The following is a 20,269-nucleotide window of genomic DNA, read 5'->3' as shown; positions in this document are numbered from 1 at the left end:
CTAGGGGGTTGTTGTTGCCAAATGCCAAGGTGTTTGCATTATTAAGTTTGTTATGAATAAAAAAATTATTTTAAGTTAGAGCTTAATAATTATTTCACTATTAATATACTTCTTTTAAAAAAAATATTTTTAGTGAACAATTTTAACAAACAAATTATCAATCAATATAATCAATTACATTTCCCCCTTTTTATCCCCTCCCTATCCCCCCTCCCTCTCCCACGCTCCAGAGGCTTCCCTCAGCTCCCTTCTCTGATTTGTTTGCACATACAGAAAGGTAGCCGTGTTGGTCTGCCATAGTCAAAAAAATTTTTTTTCCCCTTCCTCATACCAAGAACTAACTTAGTTGGTCTTTAAGGTGCTACTGGAAGGAAAAAAATTTTTTGTTTTGTTTGCACATATTATTCTCTGCACGTTAAAAAGTTATACATATACCTTATCTATCCTATGTTCTACTAATAAATTTGTGGATGTTTATTCAAAACCTGCCAAGGAATCCAAGTCCTTTTGTTGTCTTTTTAAATAGTTTGTAAAAAGTTCCCATTCTTCCTTAAAGTGACGGTTGATCTTCTCTTGTGGTTTATATGTTAACTTTGCCAATTCCGCATAACTCATCAGTCTTTCTTGCCATTGTTCTTTCCTTGGGACTTCCTCATCCTTCCATCCTTGTGCTAACAAGACTCTTGCCGCTGTTGTAGCAGACATGAATAAATTCTTTGTTTTCCTTGGCAAGTCTTGTCCTAAAATAATATACTTCTTCTTAATTGTATTTGAGTTCAACAATTACCGTACTTTGAAAAAATACATATTTTGTTATGTGTAAATTGCTTTAGATATCTATTAGGTATCTAATAGCATATATTCAACACACAAAATATATTCAGCACACACACAAAATAGCATATATTCAACACACAAAAACAGTGACAATTTGTTGTTGACAAAGGACCGCTGGACATATCAAGGACCCCATTACCTTGAGTAGCTTAGGGCCTCATCAAACCTAAATCCAGCCCTGGGGTGGGGGCTGGCTGAGGGTTTTGCCCCAGGTGAAGCCTCCAGAGGGGCATCACAGAGGCTCCCAGCCTCTCTCTGTGTGTACGCAAATGTGCATGGGGTGTGTGCCAAACTGGGTCTTTTGACCCGGGTGAAATACAGTGGTACCTCGGGTTACAGACGCTTCAGGTTACAGACGCTTCAGGTTACAGACTCCGCTAACCCAGAAATAGTACCTCAGGTTAAGAACTTTGCTTCAGGATGAGAATAGAAATTGTGCTCCGGTGGCGTGGTGGCAGCAGGAGGCCCCATAAGCTAAAGTGGTGCCTCAGGTTAAGAACAGTTTGAGGTTAAGAACGGACCTCTAGAACGAATTCAGTTCTTAACCCGAGGTACCACTGTAAAGCCTAGAATCACCGCGGGCAGATTGGAGTCCAATGTCATTTTCACACTGCTTTCAGTGTGGCTTCCTGCATTCTTACAGAAATTGTATTTAGTGGGGGTTTAGACCCCATTGCTTCCCATACTTTGTCACTCCATCCGGAGACCCAGATCATTCTCCAATGAGAAGAGTGTGGGGCGCCGCCAGAGCAACCCCCACCCACTGGCCGCCAGGCTTTGAGGGGCGCCCTCATGGCGAACTGCGACACTTTGCAAGACTCGCAGAAATAGCGCTGAGCTCGCAGGGCGCTTGAGTTGCTGCGTCCTTCTCAGTTCGGCTGCGCCGGGAGCGACGGTCGCCGCCCTCCGCCCACGCTGCGCCTCTGCGCCTTTGCGCTTGGCTAAGGCTCCCTAACGTTTTCCCACATTGCAGGGGGTTGGACTAGATGACCCTCGGTGTCCCTTCCAACTCTACAATTCTGTGATTCCCCCCATAGCCCCGCCCACGTGCTGGGAGGAATGGGCGCATTGAACTCCCCAAGCAGGGGAAACGAGTGAGTTTGTCGTGTGAGTCACGATTTGGATGAGACACGATTTCCTCTCTACCGAATCCCGGCGCGGCTCTTGCTTTTCTTCCACCCGCTTCCCCCTCCGCTCTCAAAAAGCCAGGAAGGCCAAGGAAGGGAGGCTTGTCGCCCCTTCCACCCAGGGAAGACGAGCCCCCATCGCCCCCCGACTGCGCTCCAAGAAGGAGCAGCCCGTGGCGGAACAGGCTTGGTGCGTCGCGGGGCGGAGCGTGATCGGGCAGCGGGAGGAGCGAGCGCCCCGACACTTAGTGCCCTCGAAAAGGAAAAAAAGCCCCGAGCTCATTTCCTTCCTCCGCGAAGAGAAGAACCCGGCTCGGGGTCTCGTCGCGCCTGAGTCCCGCCGGGATCCCCGAGGGGCGCCTTGGGGAGCGCGCGGCTGGGGAGCCGCCGTCTGGCCGAGCGGGCGCTGGAGTTTCCTCCCGGCGCGCAAAGGATGCCGTGTAAGTAACGAGGCGAGCCGATGACTTTCTCCCCTCTGGGATCTCTGGGGGGATCCTGCTGGCACGGTGGGTCCTCCTGGGTCTTCTCTCTTGGCAGGTGGCCCTGGGCGGAGGGGAAAGAGGATCCGGAGATGCGCATAAGATCCGGAGGCAGGGCATAAGAGCCGCTGCATCATCGACGAGGCTTGAGCTGGGCAGGCTGCTCGCTCGTTGTCTGGGAAGGGCTCCACCACGACGTGGTCCCCGGCTCTCCTTTCATCCTCTTCTCTCCCTTTCTCCAGTTTGACGTTGTGTACGCGCTATGCCTTTAAAGCGCATCTCGTCCCCTCCCGAATAATTCTCCCCCCCCATTTTTTTATTGATTTTCAAAATCTATGACAAACATATAAAAGAAAACGTCAAAAAGAAAAACAAGCAAACACAAATCCTATCTGTAATCATTCCATTTTTGTTAACATTGTTGGGTGACTTCCTCGAATCCCCCTGGCTGAATTTCCATATATTGTAGCAGTTTTCCAAAACTAATTTCACCTAAAAATTACTTACTCAATTAACCTCTTTCTTTCTTTCTTTCTTTCTTTCTTTTCATTTTAACTTTAAACATCTTGTTCTATAACATCACATACAGTGGCACCTCAGGTTACATATTCCTCAGGTTACATACACTTCAGGTTACAGACTCCGTTAACCCAGAAATAGTACCTCAGGTTAAGAACTTTGCTTCAGGATGAGAACAGAAATCGTGTTTCGGCGGCGGCGCGGCGGCAGCAGGAGGCCCCATTAGCTAAAGTGGTACCTCAGGTTAAGAACAGTTTCAGGTTAAGAACAGAGCTCCAGAATGAACTAAGTACTTAACCCGAGGTACCACTGTATTTAAATCCTAGGCCAATCTCATACATGCAAGTAATTCTGTTTAAGTTATCTTAACAGATTTAGCTAAATAACTAAATAAATTTCTTCCATTCCTCCTGGTATTCCTCCTCCTTTTGGTCACGGCCCTCCCAAAGAATTCTGGGCACTATAGTTTAAGGGTTGCTGGGAATCGCAACCTTGCGAGGAGCAAACTACGGTGCCCAAACTTATTTGAGGGCAAGGATGCGCTTTGAGTGGTGTGTTTTTTTAAAAAAAGTCTCGGTATAGCGCTCAGACAGCCCTAGAAGCCTGCTTTCAAACCATGGGATCCAGCTCAGCTGGGAAAAGTGACAGTAAGGAAAGAGACCCTGCTCCTGCTTCTTTTCAAGAACGCAGAACTACTGCACACTGTAGGCTGGCAACCAGTTTTATGGGTCTGTCCCTTTAAGAAAGTGGAGGGGACTGCACTGGATGGGTCAGGTGGATCTCTATGTCCTAAACGGGGCTGGCAATAAGTTCCCATTGCTACAATCACCTTCACTTCCCCCAGGAACTTACTTCTGCAGTGGCTCCTGGGCGAGCCAATTAGTTGTGTTTTAGGGGCGGGGGTTGCCTTAGTTAGGATCCCTATTGTCAGGGAAGAAGAATAAATACTGTGCCCACATAGGTGCATGGAGCCTGATTGCTTCTGCCTTGCAGGAGGGGAAACCTGGAATCATAGTTTGTTTCTGCTTAACAAGCCAGGATTGCTAGCCAGGTTTTAAAAACCAAGGTTATATGTTGCTTTTGAATTCTGACTTATTAGGAAGAAATAAACCCAGACCCCAGGTGCAGACATTGCACTAGGCTGGTTTGCCCACCTTCTCGCACCGGGGGAGGAGCAAAGTAGAAACACAGAGTGGTTTATCAAGGTAGACCTTATTGTTGCATGAAGACATGTCCAATGAGTGCATCTTTCAAAATGGCTACATCTTCTGTTAAAGGTAAAGGTAAAGGAACCCCTGACCATTAGGTCTGGTCATGGCCTACTGTGGGGTTGCGGCGCTCATCTCGCTTTATTGGCCAAGGGAGCCGGCGTACAGCTTCTGGGTCATGTGGCCAGCATGACTAAGCAGCTTCTGGCGAACCAGAGCAGCGCACGGAAACGCCGTTTACCTTCCCGCCGGAACGGTACCTATTTATCTACTTGCACTTTGACATGCTTTCGAACTGCTAGGTTGGCAGTAGATACGATGGGTGACTACCAGGGTCAGCCAAAATTTGTGGACTCCTGGTTAAGGCAACAAAACATAGTTAACCCTTACCATTCTTATGTGTAATGTTTCAATCATTGCCACTGCGAGAAAGGGATGGAGGTGGCACTGTGGTCTAAACCACTGAGCCTCTTGGGCTTGCCGATCAGAAGGTTGGTGGTTCGTATCCGCATGGCGGGCTGAACTCCCATTGTTCTGTCCCAGCTCCTGCCAACCTAGCAGTTTGAAAGCATGCCAGCGCAAGTAGATAAATAGGTACCGCTGTGGCGGGAAGGTAAACGGCGTTTCCGTGCGCTCTGGTTTCTGTCACGGTGTTTTGTTGCACCAGAAGGGTGCATGCTGGCCACATGACCTGGAAAGCTGCCTGCGGACAAATGCCGTCTCCCTCGGCCTGAAAGTGAGATGAGCCCTGCAACCCCATAGTCACCTTTGACTGGACTTAACTGTCCAGGGGTCCTTTACCTTTTTACCTTTACTGCAAGAACAAGATTTCTCCACCTGTCCACTGCTGTGTCAAATTGTATGTGGAATGTAGTTAAGAACATAAGGCAAGGGTCAGCAAACTTTTTCAGCAGGGGGCCGGTCCACTGTCCCTCAGACCTTGGGGGGGGCGGACTATATTTTGGAAAAAACCAATGAACAAATTCCTGTGCCCCACAAATAACCCAGAGATGCATTTTAAATAAAAGCACACATTCTACTCATGTAAAAACACGCTGATTCCCGACCTTCCATGGGCTGGATTGAGAAGGCGATTGGGCCGGATCTGGCCCCTAGGCCTTAGTTTGCCTACCCATGACATAAGAAGAGCTCTGCTGGCTGAGACCAATGGCCCATCTAGTCCAGTGTCCTGTTCTCGTTGTGGCCAACTAGATGCCTGTGGGAAGCTCAAAAGAATGACCTGAGCACAGCAGCACTCTCCCAACAACTTGTGCTCACCTGCAGCCGGCATTCAGGTGCACACATTGCCTCTGACATTGGAGGCAGAACATGGAGTTATGCAGTCAGCAATGGCTCCCACTGGATGGTACCTGTGGCGTTGCCAGTGGTGAGTCCTACACAGCTGCTTCCCCTGCCAGCCTTTGTTTTTTTATTCATTTTTATTAAATTTTCCACTTTAACAATCCAATCCAATCACATTAAATATTCCAAATTATACATATACATATCAAATAATCTGAATATTCTGCCAAATTTTAATTTTTTAGTAGGACTTCCCATGCTTCAAGTTCGGAGGGTTCTGATCATCTCATACTTCTACTGCTTTTCATAGACACTTCCAATGGTTCCTCTAATTCTTTCTGTTGTTAACCTTCCTCCTTTCACAGCCTCTGAGTTGTTCCCACAAGCGAGTTAAAACAAGGAATGATGTGTTTCTGTCTGGATTTTATGTCTATGATTCCCCTCTATAAGTTCGCAGCATCTCCTCACATGCTGGTGTTTCTGCTGAATCAATCCCCTGCCAGTCTTTGAGCTCGTAAAAAAGTTTTGTGCTTTAGTTCCTCAAAGGCTCCTATGTGCCGTTCTGACATGGACACACATATAAAGTCCACATAAATAAATATAGTAAATGGGGGGGGGAGGCATTTAATTCAGTGCTGCTTGACTTTGTCCTTATCTCATGATCCACCATTGCTGTCTCTCAATACAGGACACAGCTGGCACTATGGGAAACAGGGGGAATGCCGCATGGCTGTTGCTTCTGTCGTTAACAGTCTTTGGGCTGAAAAAAGGTAAGGGATCAGCATTTATCATTTCCTTCATACAGGACTGTCTCCAAAATTTCATAGCTGAACCGATTACGACTCCTGCTATTGTCTCTCACACACAGCTGTGTGGCAACTGATTATTTGTGGCACTGTGCCACTTAGCTGTAGCATTTGTGCGACTATCCCAGCTCCCAGTATGCCCCACGGAGGACCTTAAGGTCCATATATAGCAACACCCTAGAGGTCTCGGGCCCTAAGGAAGTCAGATTAGCCTCAACCAGAGCCACGGCCTTCTCAACACTGGCTCCAGCCTGGTGGAACGCTCTGTCTCATGAGACCAGGGCCCTGCAGGATCTGATTTCTTTCTGCAGGGCCTATAAGACAGAGTTGTTCCGCCTGGCCTTTGGCTTGTGTTACCGGGAAAATCCGAGGGCTCCCTTGGACAAAAAGTAAAGACACCAACCAGGATAACTTGGAGCAAAACAGCAGCCTGTAGGCTTGGCCTTTATTGAACTGTTGCAACAGGGTGTTCCCCTCACTTGCAAGAGAGAGGAAAGACCCAGAAAAATAGTGTGCAAGGTCTTATAAAAACTTTTTGAAATTCCCCTCCTCTAGGTCAAGCCCACCCCCAGAAACATCATGCATACATTACAGAAAGGAGGGGTTGTGGGAGGAGTTGGTGGTAACCTGAGTGTCTTGTCACCTGGCTGGTTCCTCCTTTCCCCCCTCCCCATGAGTCACTTCCAGGAGACAAAGGGGAGTTTGCAGTTTCCTGCCCCCAGAGGGAAGATATGATCATTGTCCTTTGTTTCAGTCCATGCTGAATCCACTCCCATATGCAACTTCTTTGTGATCTTGATTGTCTTCTGTCTGGGATCATCAGGGTTGGCATAGCAACTGGGCAGGGCTCCTGTGGATGTGCTGAGACGGTGAAGGGATTATGGCTGACCAGGACCAAGCCACCCCCCTTTGATAGTTCTTGTCATATGGAGTAAAATAAAATGGAACAGTGCAAATCCGATGTATGGTTGATTTTCTATGAATTTATAACAGAAATGTGGCGTATGTAGTGTGTGAGTGTGTGTGTGTGTGAAGTTTGTACAAACAGAATGATTGGGGTGGGGGGGTTCCTGCTACAGTTGGAATCAATTTTGATTCCCTCCCGCTTTTTCGTTTTTCCTTTCTTCTCCTGTGATGAGGCTGCATTTTAATGTTTTAATGTTGTATTTTAATCTTGTTTTTAAGTTGTATTCATTCAACTTGTTTTTATTATTGCTTGTTAGCCACCCTGAGCCCGGCCTTGGCTGGGGAGGGTGGGGTATAAATAAAATTTATTATTATTATTATTACGTGTGAGTGGCTGGTGGCATAGGTCTTTAATGCCGCGAGTCTAAAATTTGGGGGACGCAAACCAGCCTGGGCACCAGAGTTTGTGATGCTAATTAGCTAGGCTGGTGTGATATCACCAACATCAAGCTTGTCCGGGAACTAAGCTCTCTTGGAATGGAAGGAGACAGGGGAAGCAGTGGGTTACAGGTATCTGAAGGGTGGTGTAGGAGACAGATAAATGTGCGAGGGAATAAGGGCAGGGGAGATAATGTTTCAGAATGAGAGAGGTATGAGAGGGCAGGGGAGCAAGGACAGGAAAGGCTGTGAGCTCTTGGGGAGAGAGGCCAGGAGGCAAGGCGGACAGAGCAGGGAGTGTTTGAGAAGCAGAGACTTGAGAAAACAGTAAAAGGTGGAGGCATGAAGGTGCAGGCTAAGGAGAAAGCAGGGCTAAGGCCTAGAGACAGCAGGGGCCTGTGTGGTATTGACAGGAAGGAAGTGAAGATGCTGAGAAGGTGTGTGTGGTGGGGAGCTGTGGGTCAGAAATGCAATTACTGTTGAGCCTTTTAAGCTGCATCTGTAGAGGAATGATGAGGATGATCTAATAAATTTTTATCCTGCCCTTCATCCAAGGAGCACAGGGTAGTTTACAATATAAAAACAACATCATCATCATAATTCATTCCCCCACCCATCCGGACAGTTTACAGTACGTATAAAAACCTCCCAATACACGGCTGCCTTCAGGTGTTTTCTAAAAGTCATATACAGTTATACCTCGGGTTACAGATGCTTCAGGTTGCGTTTTTTGGGTTACGGATGCGCCAGAAGTACCGGAAGTACTGGAACGGGTTACTTCTGGGTTTCGGCGGTTTCGCATGCGCAGAAGCGCTAAATTGCGCTTTGCGCATATGCAGAAGCACCGAATCGCAATCTGCGCGTGCACAGATGCAGTACTGTGCTGTGGGTTGCGAATGCTGTGGGTTGCGAACGTGCATCCCGCACGGATCACGTTCGCAACCCGAGTGTCCACTGTAATGGTTCATTTCATTAACATCTGATGAGAAGGCATCTACAGGGAGGGTGCTACCACTGTGAAGGCCCTCTATCTGGTTCCCATAACATAGTAACATACAAAAACAATACCTGCTCCCCCCTTGTTCAAAATGCCATAGATTGTTTAATTAGCCACAGGTCTGGGAGAAGAGGGATGTTTTTACCTGGCACCTAAATATATGCAGTGAAAGTGCCAGGCAAACCTCCCTGGGGAGCGCATCCCACAAATGGGAAGCCACTGCAGAAAAGCCCCCCTGTTTTATTCTGGATTCTTTGGGGGGGATGTTGTAAACCCCTTAGAGATTTGTTTTCTAAAATATTAATAATAATAATAATAATAATAATAATAATAATAATAATACCACCAATGGGGGGAAATGGGACCTAGAAATTCCCTAGAAATTCCATTGTGGTGACTGCCATCTAGGTTTAAGGTGCCATTTGGTGATTAGCTTATACAGTGTAACCTCGGTTTTCAACTTCCGAAATGTTCGAAAACCGAGGAGCAATGGGCAATCAGCAAAATCCATTGAGAAAATGGAAAAACACACAGTGGAAGCTGTTTGACTTCCGAGGTGCGTTCGAAGATGGAAGCAATGACTTCCGTGTTTTTGGCGTTCAGCTTCTGAAATGTTCAGCTTCTGAGATGCTTGAAAACTGAGGTTCCACTGTATATTGGAGATGTTTTAATGATGTTTTTATTGCTCTGTCATTTGTTGTTTGCTGCGCTCAGCTCCTTTGAGGGGGAAAGTGCAGGAGGTAACAAACAAACAAATAGTGAGAGAAGGGTGCTAATTCTGTCTGGACAACTAGGATCACTTCCCTTGAATTTTAATAGTGCAAGATAATGGCTGTGTTTTCTGTGGCTTGAGTGCTGATTTTGGAATATGTCTCTATTTGCAGGTGACCCTGATGTCCCCACAGACCTGAAATGTTACCAGTCAGTGCCCAGCAATATCGTGAACTGCAGTTGGTCTACCAGGGAGCCTCCAGATGCTAATACTACCCATGTCCTCTACTATAAGAGCCTGAAATTGTAAGCAAGGCATTACCTGTGTTTCCCTGTGCTGGTCCAGCCCCAGAGAGCCTGTGGATTTTGGCATGAAAGAGGCAAAACTTCCAAAATGTCAGGCAGAATTTGCTTTGTCGGGGTGTGTGTGTGTGTGTGTGTGTGTGTGTGCGTGCATCGGTGCGTGTGTGCGCTTGGGTGGCAGTCCTCATAATGTGCTGCAACTTCCTCACTCTATTGTTAGCCGCATTGGTCTCAAATGCCATTTCAGCATTCTTCAGGGAGGCAAAAGGGCTTCTACCAAGGTCTTGTCAGCAAAAGAAGTCACTGCATTTGATTGACAGAGCCTTCCAGGGAGTTTCTGACTCTGGAAGTTACCTGCCTGGACAGGAGTTGTCTGCCATTATGCTTCAGACAGCTTTGCAAATAAGTCCAGACTCATCGTGAGCCCACAGACCTTGTTTTTAAACTAACCTGTCTCCTCACACATCACTCTATTGGCTGGCATCACTGTGAGTCGGAAAGTCCCCTGCCGAAAATCTCACATCTGCTTGAACTTACCAGGTACCCTTAGGCAAGCCAGAATCCAATGAGCCCCACATCTGCAGTATGGAGACAATAGTAATACCTCATAATTATACCTCATAATTCCTCAGATACCCTATTACTCGGAGGGAAAGTGTTCAGGTTGACTTTAACAATCTCTGCATATAGACCACTTCCAGGCAGGTCAGGAATTAAGCTTCTGTTGCCCAGTATTCATTATGACCTTTCTCTGTGTCTTTGCATGGGGCAATCGCTACTTCCTACTTACATCTCCAAATTCTTGATTATTTTTCACAAACCCTCCATATTTGCCTGTTGCTTACTTTTTAAAAAAATAACTCATATATGTACTGCTCTTGGTTTGTAGATGAATTGGCATTGGGTTTTTTTAGCAGGCATTCCTAGTCATTCCAGAAAGCAATTGTTCTCTAAAATTTGTGGCAGTACTGTATATTTATTTATTTCTATATCACATATGTATTATTATTATTATTATTATTACTGTAGCCAACACAGAGGCATGTGTATGAAAATGCATAGTCTTGGGAGACCAAATTTACAAATTCCACACTCAGAACAAAACAAATTACCCACTTTACATAACTCTTTATTCTGAATTGGAAATGGGGGATTTGCAGGATTTTTGTGGCAAGGTTTTGCAAGGAACGGTAAGTCCTGGGCAATATATTTGTATAACCAAAGGTAAAGGTAAAGAGACCCCTGACCATTAGGTCCAGTCGTGACTGACTCCGGGGTTGCAGCGCTCATCTCGCTTTATTGGCCGAGGGAGCTGGAGTACAGCTTCCGGGTCATGTGGCCAGCATGACTAGGCCACTTCTGGCGAACCAGAGCAGTGCACGGAAACGCCGCTTACCTTCCTGCCGGAGCGGTACCTATTTATCTACTTGCACTTTGACGTGCTTTCGAACTGCTAGGTTGGCAGGAATTTGTATAAGTAAGGAGTGGCAAATACTCACTTTTGATTCATGCCGCAATTGCCTTTCCTCTTTCTGCCTCTTTCTCTAGTCATCCTGGCAAACCCCCCAGGCGTGGAGCTCCCGGCAAGCAGAACTGGTTGCTTATTGAAAGGCGCAACCTGACACAGGGAGACAGCTACAGTGTTTGGGTAGAAACCAATCACGGCATGGCTGGGATTGCAACTTCCGCTAAGTTAAACTTCAGCCTGCATGAAATAGGTGAGAGAAAATAGGCACAGAGTGCTTTGGGGAAGGGTCTAGATAAACTTGCAGATGAGGATGAAAAATATTAGTAACAATAGTAAGGTAAACAAGGTAAAGGATCCCTGGACGGTTAAGTCCAGTTTAATTCGACTATGGCATTGCGGTGCACATCTTGCTTTCAGGCCGAGGGAGCTAGCGTTTGTCCACAGACAGCTTTCCGGGTCATGTGGCCAGCAGGACTAAATTGCTTCTGGTGCAACGGAACACTGTGATGGAAACCAGAGTGCACAGAAACGCCATTTACCTTCCCGCTGCAGCGGTACCTATTTATCTACTTGCACTGGCGTGCTTTCGAACTGCTAGGTTGTCAGGAGCTGGGACAAAGCAATGGGAGCTCACCCCATCACGGGGATTCGAACCGCCAACCTTCTGATCGGCAAGCCCACGAGGCTCAGTGCTAAAAATAGTACCAGTGTGCTTGCTCACTTGTGTGTATCAGTGCATGCTCAGTGTCAGCATCAGGTAACTCTTGGCAGTTGCTGAGACCCCAACAGGGGACCTAGTGGCAGTGCTGGCCTTCATCCCCAGAACTAAACAGCTGGGCCTGTGAGTACCACTTTGGAATTCCCACAATGCCTAAAGACCTAACCTGATGTAGCATCACTGTGGGGTATTGTGGGAAATTCAGGATGCCACCACTTCCACCACCATGAAAGCTTGTGGATGGGGGACCAATGATGTGGGAGGCTGGGCTGCCAGAGGGCACTCTGCCAAGGGCCATCTCACATCTGGAGCTGATCTTGCATCTGTGTGGTACAGGACAGCTTGAATAATGGTGTTACGCTGCAATAGAGGATCACGCCTGCGGATTCCACAGTGATGTCACAAGCTGTGAAATTCCAGACACCTCAGCTTTTCTATTGTTCAAGAAAAAATGGCAACTTATATCCCTAAAGACTTTGACACTTGAAATTATGTAGCTGGGGCTTTTAGTGGGTCCTGTTAAATTTACTTAAAGCAGCTTCCAGCCCATCCAAGTTATCTCTAGTTCTGTAACACTCACCTCTTCGCTGCATTCAGTCCTGTGTGTGCTTTCTCAAAAATGTGCGCACAAATCCTGTGAGTAGACTAAATTGTGAAAGTGAATTAAATGCGCTATCTCATGTTGCATTTTTGTTTGGTTGGTTTTGGCCTCCCAATATTTGGATCCTGAAAGAATTTAGAACACCTTGAAAAGTCACTGCGCTGACTGCAGAAGTCCACCTAATCTCTCCCTGACTTCTGAGAAAAACACTAGACTGCTTCCTCTTGTTCATAAGAAACCAGTAACTTTAGTAATAAAAACAGTGGAAGTTGTGATGTGGAATTGCAGGCCACCTGCTCTGTGGACATGCTGACCCTTGATCTTACTCCTCAGCATTTGTTTCCTGGGTTTTGTTTAGAGTTTGTTGTTACAGTGGTACCTCGGGATGTGAACGGGATCCATTCCGGAGCCCCGTTTGCATCCTGAACAGAACGTAAGATGCGACAGTGTGTCTGCGTGTGCACAGGTCGTGTTTTGCCGCTTCCGCGCATGTGCGTGACGTCATTTTGACTGTCTGCGCATGCGCGAGCTGTGAAACCCAAAAGTAACACACTCCATTACTTCCGGGTCGCCGTGGAGTGCAACCCAAAAATACTTATCCTGAAGCGTATTTATCCCAAGGTATGACTGTATAGCATAGTTATGGCTCCATTCCTGATGCTTAGAGTGGAGAGTGGGAAGTGGGAGTGAAGGGTAAGCAACAAGGGTTATTGTGCCTGAGGCCTTTCTCTGCGTTGCTTCTTTCAGTGAAGCCTCCTCCTCCTGATCTGGAGCCTGTGGTGTTTGAGTCCTCTGTCGCTACAGTGAGTTGGAAGAACCCTCACTGGTCTGAATCCCTTCATCACCAGCCGCTCACCTGTGCCCTTCGATACAAGATGTCCAAGGACCACAGCTGGACCTACGTGAGTCTGTTTTGTTTGGATGCATGGGTCTGTTTCCCCATCCCATCAGCTGTTATCCAGCTTGTATTCCAGGAGAACTGCAACCTGAGGAGTCTGAGACAATTGTGGCCATTTGGCGCATCACAGCAACAAACCTGGGGGACCAAGCATACTCTCTGTGGGTGCACCTTGAAATGATTTGAGAAGAAAGCACAGAGACCTCAGTGGAAGTTAAACAGCTTCCCAAACTGGAACAGAACCCAGGAGTCTCAGTTCCAATTGTTTGGCGCTGCTTTCCCTCTCAGTGATAAAAAATAACTTCTTCTTCTTCTCCTTCTTTTTATTATTTTCATTTATACCCCACCTTTTTCCCTAAGAGGGACTCAAGATGACTTACAAATAAAAATAAGAACAGATAAGAACAGAAAAAAACACATTAAAAACCAGTTAAACATTGATAGAATTAAATTTATCGATTTACCTATCTATTAAAGGTAAAGGGACCCCTGACCATTAGGTCCAGTCGTGACTGACTCTGGGGTTGCAACGCTCATCTCACGTTATTGGCTGAGGGAGCCGGCGTCCAGCTTCCGGGTCATGTGGCCAGCATGACTAAACCGCTTTCTGGCAAACCAGAGCAGCGCACAGAAACGCCATTTACCTTCCCGCCGGAGCGGTACCTATTTATCTACTTGCGCTTTGACGTGCTTTCGAACTGCTAGGTTGGCAGGAGCAGGGACCGAGCAACGGGAACTCACCCCATCGCAGGGATTCGAACCGCCGACCTTCTGATCGGCAAGTCCTAGGCTCTGTGGTTTAACCCACAGCGCCACCCGGGTCCCTACCTATCTATTAGAACCATACAATTAATTGCTGTAGAAATAGCATGGCCCCAGCCCTTTCATTAAAAGCAGTCAGTTTTCAAAAAGCTGTTGGAACAATAAAATCTTCACTAGGCGGCAGAAAGACAACAAGGAAGAAGGCAGTCTGGTTTCTCTAGGGAGGGAGTTCCACAATTGTCTGGAGCAGCCAGCACCAAGAAGGCCCTGTCCCATGTCCCCACCAAGTGTATCTGAGATGGTGGTGGGACAGAGACAAGGGTGTTCCCTGAAGATCTCAGAACCAGGACAGGTTCATAGGAGGGAATATGGTCTCCTAACACCTCACTTCCCGTGCTCTCCTGCATCTCCTCCCCGCTAAACTTCCTGCTATTCTGATGAATGTTTATGTTGATGATTTTTGTTTTGTTTTTATTATTTTTATTTGAAGGCAAGTATATCAGCACAACAACAATAGCAGGAGAAAATGGGGTTGGGGGGTGTTTTACCTGATTTGTGAGATGTTTTCTATAGATTCTTACTTTAAAAGAGGAATATAACTGCTACTTCTATTGCTACGATGAATAATAAGAGTAATAATAATGATGACGATAATGTTCTTTCCCAGCTGAGTGAGGAGCATGTAGACCAGGAAGGGTATGACCTGGAGGACCTGAAGCCATTCACTTCCTACGAGGTGCAGGTACAATGCATTCCAGAAATGAAAAAAGGTTTCTGGAGTGAATGGAGTTCTTCCCAGACCTTCGTAACCCCGGAGGCAGGTACGTACAGCCCTGGAAGGGACACAGGTGGCACTGTGGTCTAAACCATTGAGCCTCTTGGGCTTGCTGAGTGTAAGGTCGGCAGTTCGAATCCCCACGACGGGGTGAGCTCCTGTTGCTCTGTCCCAGCTCCTGCCAACCTAGCAGTTCAAAAGCATCCCAGTGCAAGTAGATTAATAGGTACCACTGTGTCGGGAAGGTAAACGGCATTGCCGTGTGCTCTGGTTTCCACCACGATGTTCAGTTGCACCAGAAGCGATTTGGTCATGCTGGCCACATGACCCGGAAAGCTGTCTATGGACAAACGCCAGCTTGCCTGATAACGAGATGCGTGCCACAACACTATAGTTGCCTTTGACTGGACTCAACCGTCCAGGGGTCCTTTACCATTACCTTTTCCCTTCAGTTCAGTAGCAGTTCAGTACCAGAATTTCATGTCATGTTGGACTTCAGTTTCTTCCTAGCAGTCTGATGTCAATGTGCTCCCATTATGGTCCCCTTCCCTTCTCCTCTTTTCCTGGAGGAAACATTCTGTCTTTAGAGACGGATGTGCTGACATCACAGCAGGAGCTTGGCTGATACACTTATTTCACACTCCTGTCACTCACAAAAATGTGAGATGTACACTTGAAAATGTAGGTGTACAACTGAAAAATATATATGTAAATGTGGGGAGAGGCCATTGTATAAGGAATTAACCTTGTACTCTCTGCCCTTATGTGGAATGGTTGGGGTTGGGGTATTGAATCGTAGAATTCCAAAGTTAGAAGGCATCTTCGAGGTCTTCTGGTCCACCCTCCCTGATGACCCCATTTCAATGCAAGTTTCACAGTGCAGGATGCACCCGCAGAATCTGTGACTAGGGGGCTGCCCAGCATTTGCTTAAATATATCCAGAGCCCACCAACCCCTTAGGCAGGTATTTTTGGGATTCAAGAGTCTGTTCATCTTTGGGGGAACTGGTTCCAAGCAGCAAAATTGGAGTATAAACCTGATCATTACTAAATCACCATTGTGCATTTTGTTTCTGCCTGCTTGGAAAAAGTCAGTTGTGCATGGTGCCTTATTCATTTGTTTCTTGGACTTATTCTTTGAGGAAAGCACCTGTGATTGTCCAGCTGCTCTGTTAGCTCTCACTAACCACCTGTTGCATCTCTGTTGCCTTTAGCTCCCTTGGGTCAGGTAGACGTGTGGCAAAAAGTTGGTGTTTCTGAGAAAGGTGTTCCAAGTCGCTTCCTGCTGTGGAAGGTAAAGTGAACCTTGCTGGTCTCCTTTTTATTGTACATACACAAGGGATGAATGAAAATTGAATTTTAAAGAATTTTCATCACGGAGCCTTTTGGCAAATGAGCAGACATACATTCCCTGCTATTGGCTGGCTGGATGGGGGGGAACCTGAAGTTTATTTAGTTTAACTGAATTAACGTCTCCCCTGAGCTGTAATGGCTCTCTGTGCTCAGCCTTTGGTCATAATAGCTTCTGGGAACTGATGGCGCTACACAGACCACAGACTGCTAGCAAATATGCTGAGCCTTGCAGCAAAATGAAGTTACTCTGCTGTCAGATAACAGGGATGTTAGCAAATCATGGTCACTTCCTCTTAGGACTGGTGCACTGTTTTTTAATTACGGCTGTGAGCTGCTTTAGGGGAACCTTCTGGCACTTCCCTCACTGCGAGAAGCAAAGTTACAGGGAACCAGGCAGAGGGCCTTTTTGGTAGTGGCGCCTGCCCTGTGGAATGCCCTCCCATCAGATGTCAAAGAGATAAACAACTACCTGACATTTAGAAGACATCTGAAGGCAGCCCTGTTCAGGGAAGTTTTTAATGTGGGACATTTTAATGTATTTTTAATCTTTGTTGGAAGCTGCCCAGAGTGGCTGGGGAGGCCCAGCCAGATGGGCGGGGTACAAATAAATTTTCTCTCATTTTTTTTAAGGGAGCTTTGTGCTTGCAGGCCTAGAAAGCAAATTCTAATCAGGTTTGCTTTAGATCTGACCTCGCCATAACCACGCACGCATTTGGCCTGCATCAGGCTAAACTCTACAATTCTATGATTCTGTGTTTAGTTTCCTGCATTGCAGGGGGTTGCACTAGATATCCTTTGGGGGATCCCTTCCAACTCTACAGTTCTATGATTCTATAAGAAGAATGCATACTTTTGCCAAGTTTGCCGATTGCCATCTGTAAATTGATGTCCCATAAATGTCTGTGGTGCACTCACGGCCTATAAAAAAAAAAACAACAGGAAAAATACTGTGCAGGATAGGGTTACCAGATGTCCCCAGTTCCCGGGGACAGTCCCCAGATTTGCAAATCTGTCCCCAGACAAATTCCGTCCCCAGAATGTCCCCAGATTTGCAAATGTGTCCTGGGAAATGCGGCAGCGGCAGCCTCAGCAGCCCAGAGCCAGCCTGGTAGCGCAGTTGGCTCTGTCTGGCTTCAGGAGCTGCTCGCTGCCGTGGCGCCAGCCATTTTTCCTCGCCAGAAGTCCCCATACAATGTGTCTTGTGCGCACAGGATGTGTCTTGTGCGATCTCCTGCCCCCTTTGTTTTGACTGATCAGGGGAGGCTCGGGAATTGCGGGGGGCGGCCATTGCCCAGTTTTTTAAAAACTGTGCATTTATGTTTTACAGGGTGCGAAAGAATGGCTTTGCACCTTTATACAATATGCATGTGTGCTTGGGCCCAGGGTCTTTTGCCTCACCCCCCCCAAAAAAGTGCCCCCGGATTCATTGAAAAAAATCCGGTAACCATAGCGTAGGATTTGGTCTGATAAAACATACAAAATAATGATGCAGTAGTGAAACTATGAGTCACTAGCTCACATCCTGATGTGCAGCTTCCCAAAATGTTCAATGTGATGCTGAGTTCAGTGGGTTTTAATCCCAAAAAAGAATGCATAAGATTACACAGTGTTAGTTTTAGGAAAGCAGTTCAGCAATACATACTACAAGTGGGATCTGTCTGGGGTGCTTTCATGCCACCACGAACCTTTCCAAGGCTAGGGATGAGAGCCAAAGCCAGGTTTGCTTTCCAGCATGCCAGTGGGCTCATTGCCCGCTGCTTTCTGTATTGGTCATTCTGCCATCCCCACACCCTGGTCACCTTCAGGCTTAACCCCCCAGAGTCCAGCCATAATGGAGCCACTGTCTCTGGACCTACTTGGCAAGCTTTCTAAGGTTTATGAATTTCTTCCAGAGCTTCCTTCCCTACAAGGGCTACTGCTCTGGGACATGGGCGAAACATCAAGCCTTGCCAGTCTTTCTGCAATTGTCCATCTGCTTCTAACAGCCAAGCAGCCTTTCTCAAAACCTCCTGCAGCAGAGGCTGGAGGCAGCTTCTCAAATGGCAACCTTGCTAGTGACCCCGCCATTGTCCAGAAGCCTGTACATTGAGTCTAAACCACTGAACCTCTTGGGCTTGCCGATCAGAAGGTTGGCAGTTCGAATCCCCGCGACAGAGTGAGCTCCTGTTGCTCTGTCCCAGCTCCTGCCAACCTAGCAGTTCGGAAGCACGCCAGTGCAAGTAGATAAATAGGTACCACTCCGGCGGGAAGGTAAATGGTGTTTCCATGCACTCTGGGATCATCACGGTGTCCCGTTGTGCCAGAAGCAGTTTAGTCCTGCTGGCCACATGACCCGGAAAGCTGTCTGTGGACAAACACCGGCTCCCTGGGCCTGAAGCAAGATGAGCGCCGCACCCCATAGTTGCCTTTGACTGGACTTAACAGTTGAGGAGTCATTTACCCTTTTTTACCTTTACATTGTGGAATGGGGGGGGGGAGAGGAGAGGAGGTGACGAGGAAGGCCAGTCCTAACTTATTTTTCTTTTCTCTCTCCCCCACCTACCTTTTTTTTGGAGGGGGGTGTTTTGAAAACACTAGAATGACATCTGTGTGCTTTTTCATGCAGTTGCTGTTGATAAAAAACCTTATTTTGCCCATCTTTCCCTTGCCAGCTTCCTGCCCTTTAGCAACAGCCCAACCTTTTCTTATCACCCCATTCGCTTGCTGAGAAGAGATGCACCCTGCGGACCTTTTGCCCTGTCTTTGCAGTGTGTTAATGGCACAGGACTTTCCATCTACTTAAATAAAAGTAGTTACACCATCTATGACTCTCTGGCTGCTGTGAGTGTGAGGAGGGACTGCCGTGCAGCTGTGTCCTTAGTGAGCACGATCCGTTTGACTGGATGGGCTTCTTCAGGGTTTTCTTTTCCTTTGTTTTCTTTTACAACCTCTATTTTTGACCAGAGGAACCTCTGCTCACCTCCCTTTCGCAGGCACTAGACCCAGAAGCAGCTCGGGGAGTCATCCTGGACTATGAAGTTGTTTTCCGGGACCACGACAAAAACATCACTACGATGGTGTGCCTTTGCTGCCATGCTGTCCTCCCTCTTTCCGCCAACTACGCCTGGGTATCGGCCCGAAATTCTGTTAAGAATACGCTGCCTGCCAACCTCAGCTTGGAACAAGCAGGCAAGAGTTGTTGATAATGCCTTATCAAAGGGCTGCTTGAAAGGGGTCTTTCCTCTCGCGCCTGCCCTGTTTCCTGCCTTTTCCGCCAAGACTAGAGCCGAGTCATCCTCACCGCTGATGGGGGAAGGTGGTTTGCTGCCCTCTGTGCACCTCCCCTAACATCCTGTTCGTGAGAGAGCGCATTGCCTGTCACCCAAACGCTTGCCAGACCTAATAAGAAAATGCAACCCTATGTGCTAATCCTAGCATAGCAATTCAGCTACTCGAGTTCGCTTGGTTTGGAAGTGAAATACAGTGGACGCTCAGGTTGCAAACATGATCTGTGCGGGATGCACGTTCGCAACCCGCAGCGTCCGCAACCCGCAGCGGCGTGTCTGCGCATGCACGGGTTGCGATTCAGCACGTCTGCGCATGCGCAAAGCAGCCCTGTTCAGGGAAGTTTTTAATGTATGACATATTAGTGTATTTTTGGTCTTTGTGGAAGCTGCCCAGAGTGGCTGGGGAAACCCAGCCAGATGGGCGGGGTACAAATAATAAATTATTATTATTATTATTATTATTATTATTATTATTTAGCGCTTCTGCGCATGCACGACCGCCGAAACCCAGAAGTAACCCGTTCTGGTACTTCTGGGTTTCAGCGGTCCGCAACCCGGAAAAACACAACCTGAAGCATCTGTAACCTGAGGTATGACTGTAGGGCCAAAATTGTGTCGTGCCCTTCATTGCGCCACAACTCCCATCAGCCCCAGCAAGCATGGTGAATAATTGGGGGTTGCGGAAACTGTAGTACAGGGAAACCTTTCGTTCTCCATAGGTTACTGAACTACAACTCCCATCAGACCAGGCAGCATGGCCAATGTCCAGGAATGATGGGGGTTGTAGTTCAGCAAC

At 47.2% G+C, this 20,269-nt stretch overlaps 1 protein-coding gene across 2 annotated transcripts; it reads left to right on the top strand.

Moving 5' to 3' along the window:
• Positions 1-1,937: 1,937 nt before the first annotated feature.
• Positions 1,938-19,713, top strand: LOC128404900 (interleukin-27 receptor subunit alpha-like). 2 transcript variants are annotated; one of them, XM_053370958.1, is made up of 8 exons: positions 1,938-2,404; positions 6,161-6,242; positions 9,504-9,636; positions 11,182-11,351; positions 13,168-13,322; positions 14,748-14,901; positions 16,069-16,148; positions 19,180-19,713. In XM_053370958.1, exons 1-8 carry the CDS (start codon positions 1,961-1,963, stop codon positions 19,387-19,389), a joined length of 1,428 nt encoding a protein of 475 aa, XP_053226933.1. In that variant the 5' UTR covers positions 1,938-1,960; the 3' UTR covers positions 19,390-19,713. The 2 variants fall into 2 exon arrangements, with proteins under 2 accessions (XP_053226933.1, XP_053226934.1); XM_053370959.1 differs by lacking the exon at positions 19,180-19,713 and adding an exon at positions 18,859-19,146.
• The last annotated feature ends 556 nt before the right edge of the window (positions 19,714-20,269 follow it).

Source organism: Podarcis raffonei, chromosome 17, assembly GCF_027172205.1.
Source record: "Podarcis raffonei isolate rPodRaf1 chromosome 17, rPodRaf1.pri, whole genome shotgun sequence".
NCBI lineage: Eukaryota > Metazoa > Chordata > Lepidosauria > Squamata > Lacertidae > Podarcis > Podarcis raffonei.
The sequence above is the reverse complement of the archived record's forward strand: the minus strand, read 5'-3'. Positions and strand labels throughout refer to the sequence as shown.

Bases quoted from the DNA above. Each gene is read 5' to 3' on its own strand.
- LOC128404900 (XM_053370958.1), top strand. From the start codon at position 1,961: ATGAGACACGATTTCCTCTCTACCGAATCCCGGCGCGGCTCTTGCTTT. The intron at 13,323-14,747 runs GTGAGTCTGTTT...GTTCTTTCCCAG, and splicing joins AGGACCACAGCTGGACCTAC to CTGAGTGAGGAGCATGTAGA. The intron at 14,902-16,068 runs GTACGTACAGCC...TGTTGCCTTTAG, and splicing joins CTTCGTAACCCCGGAGGCAG to CTCCCTTGGGTCAGGTAGAC.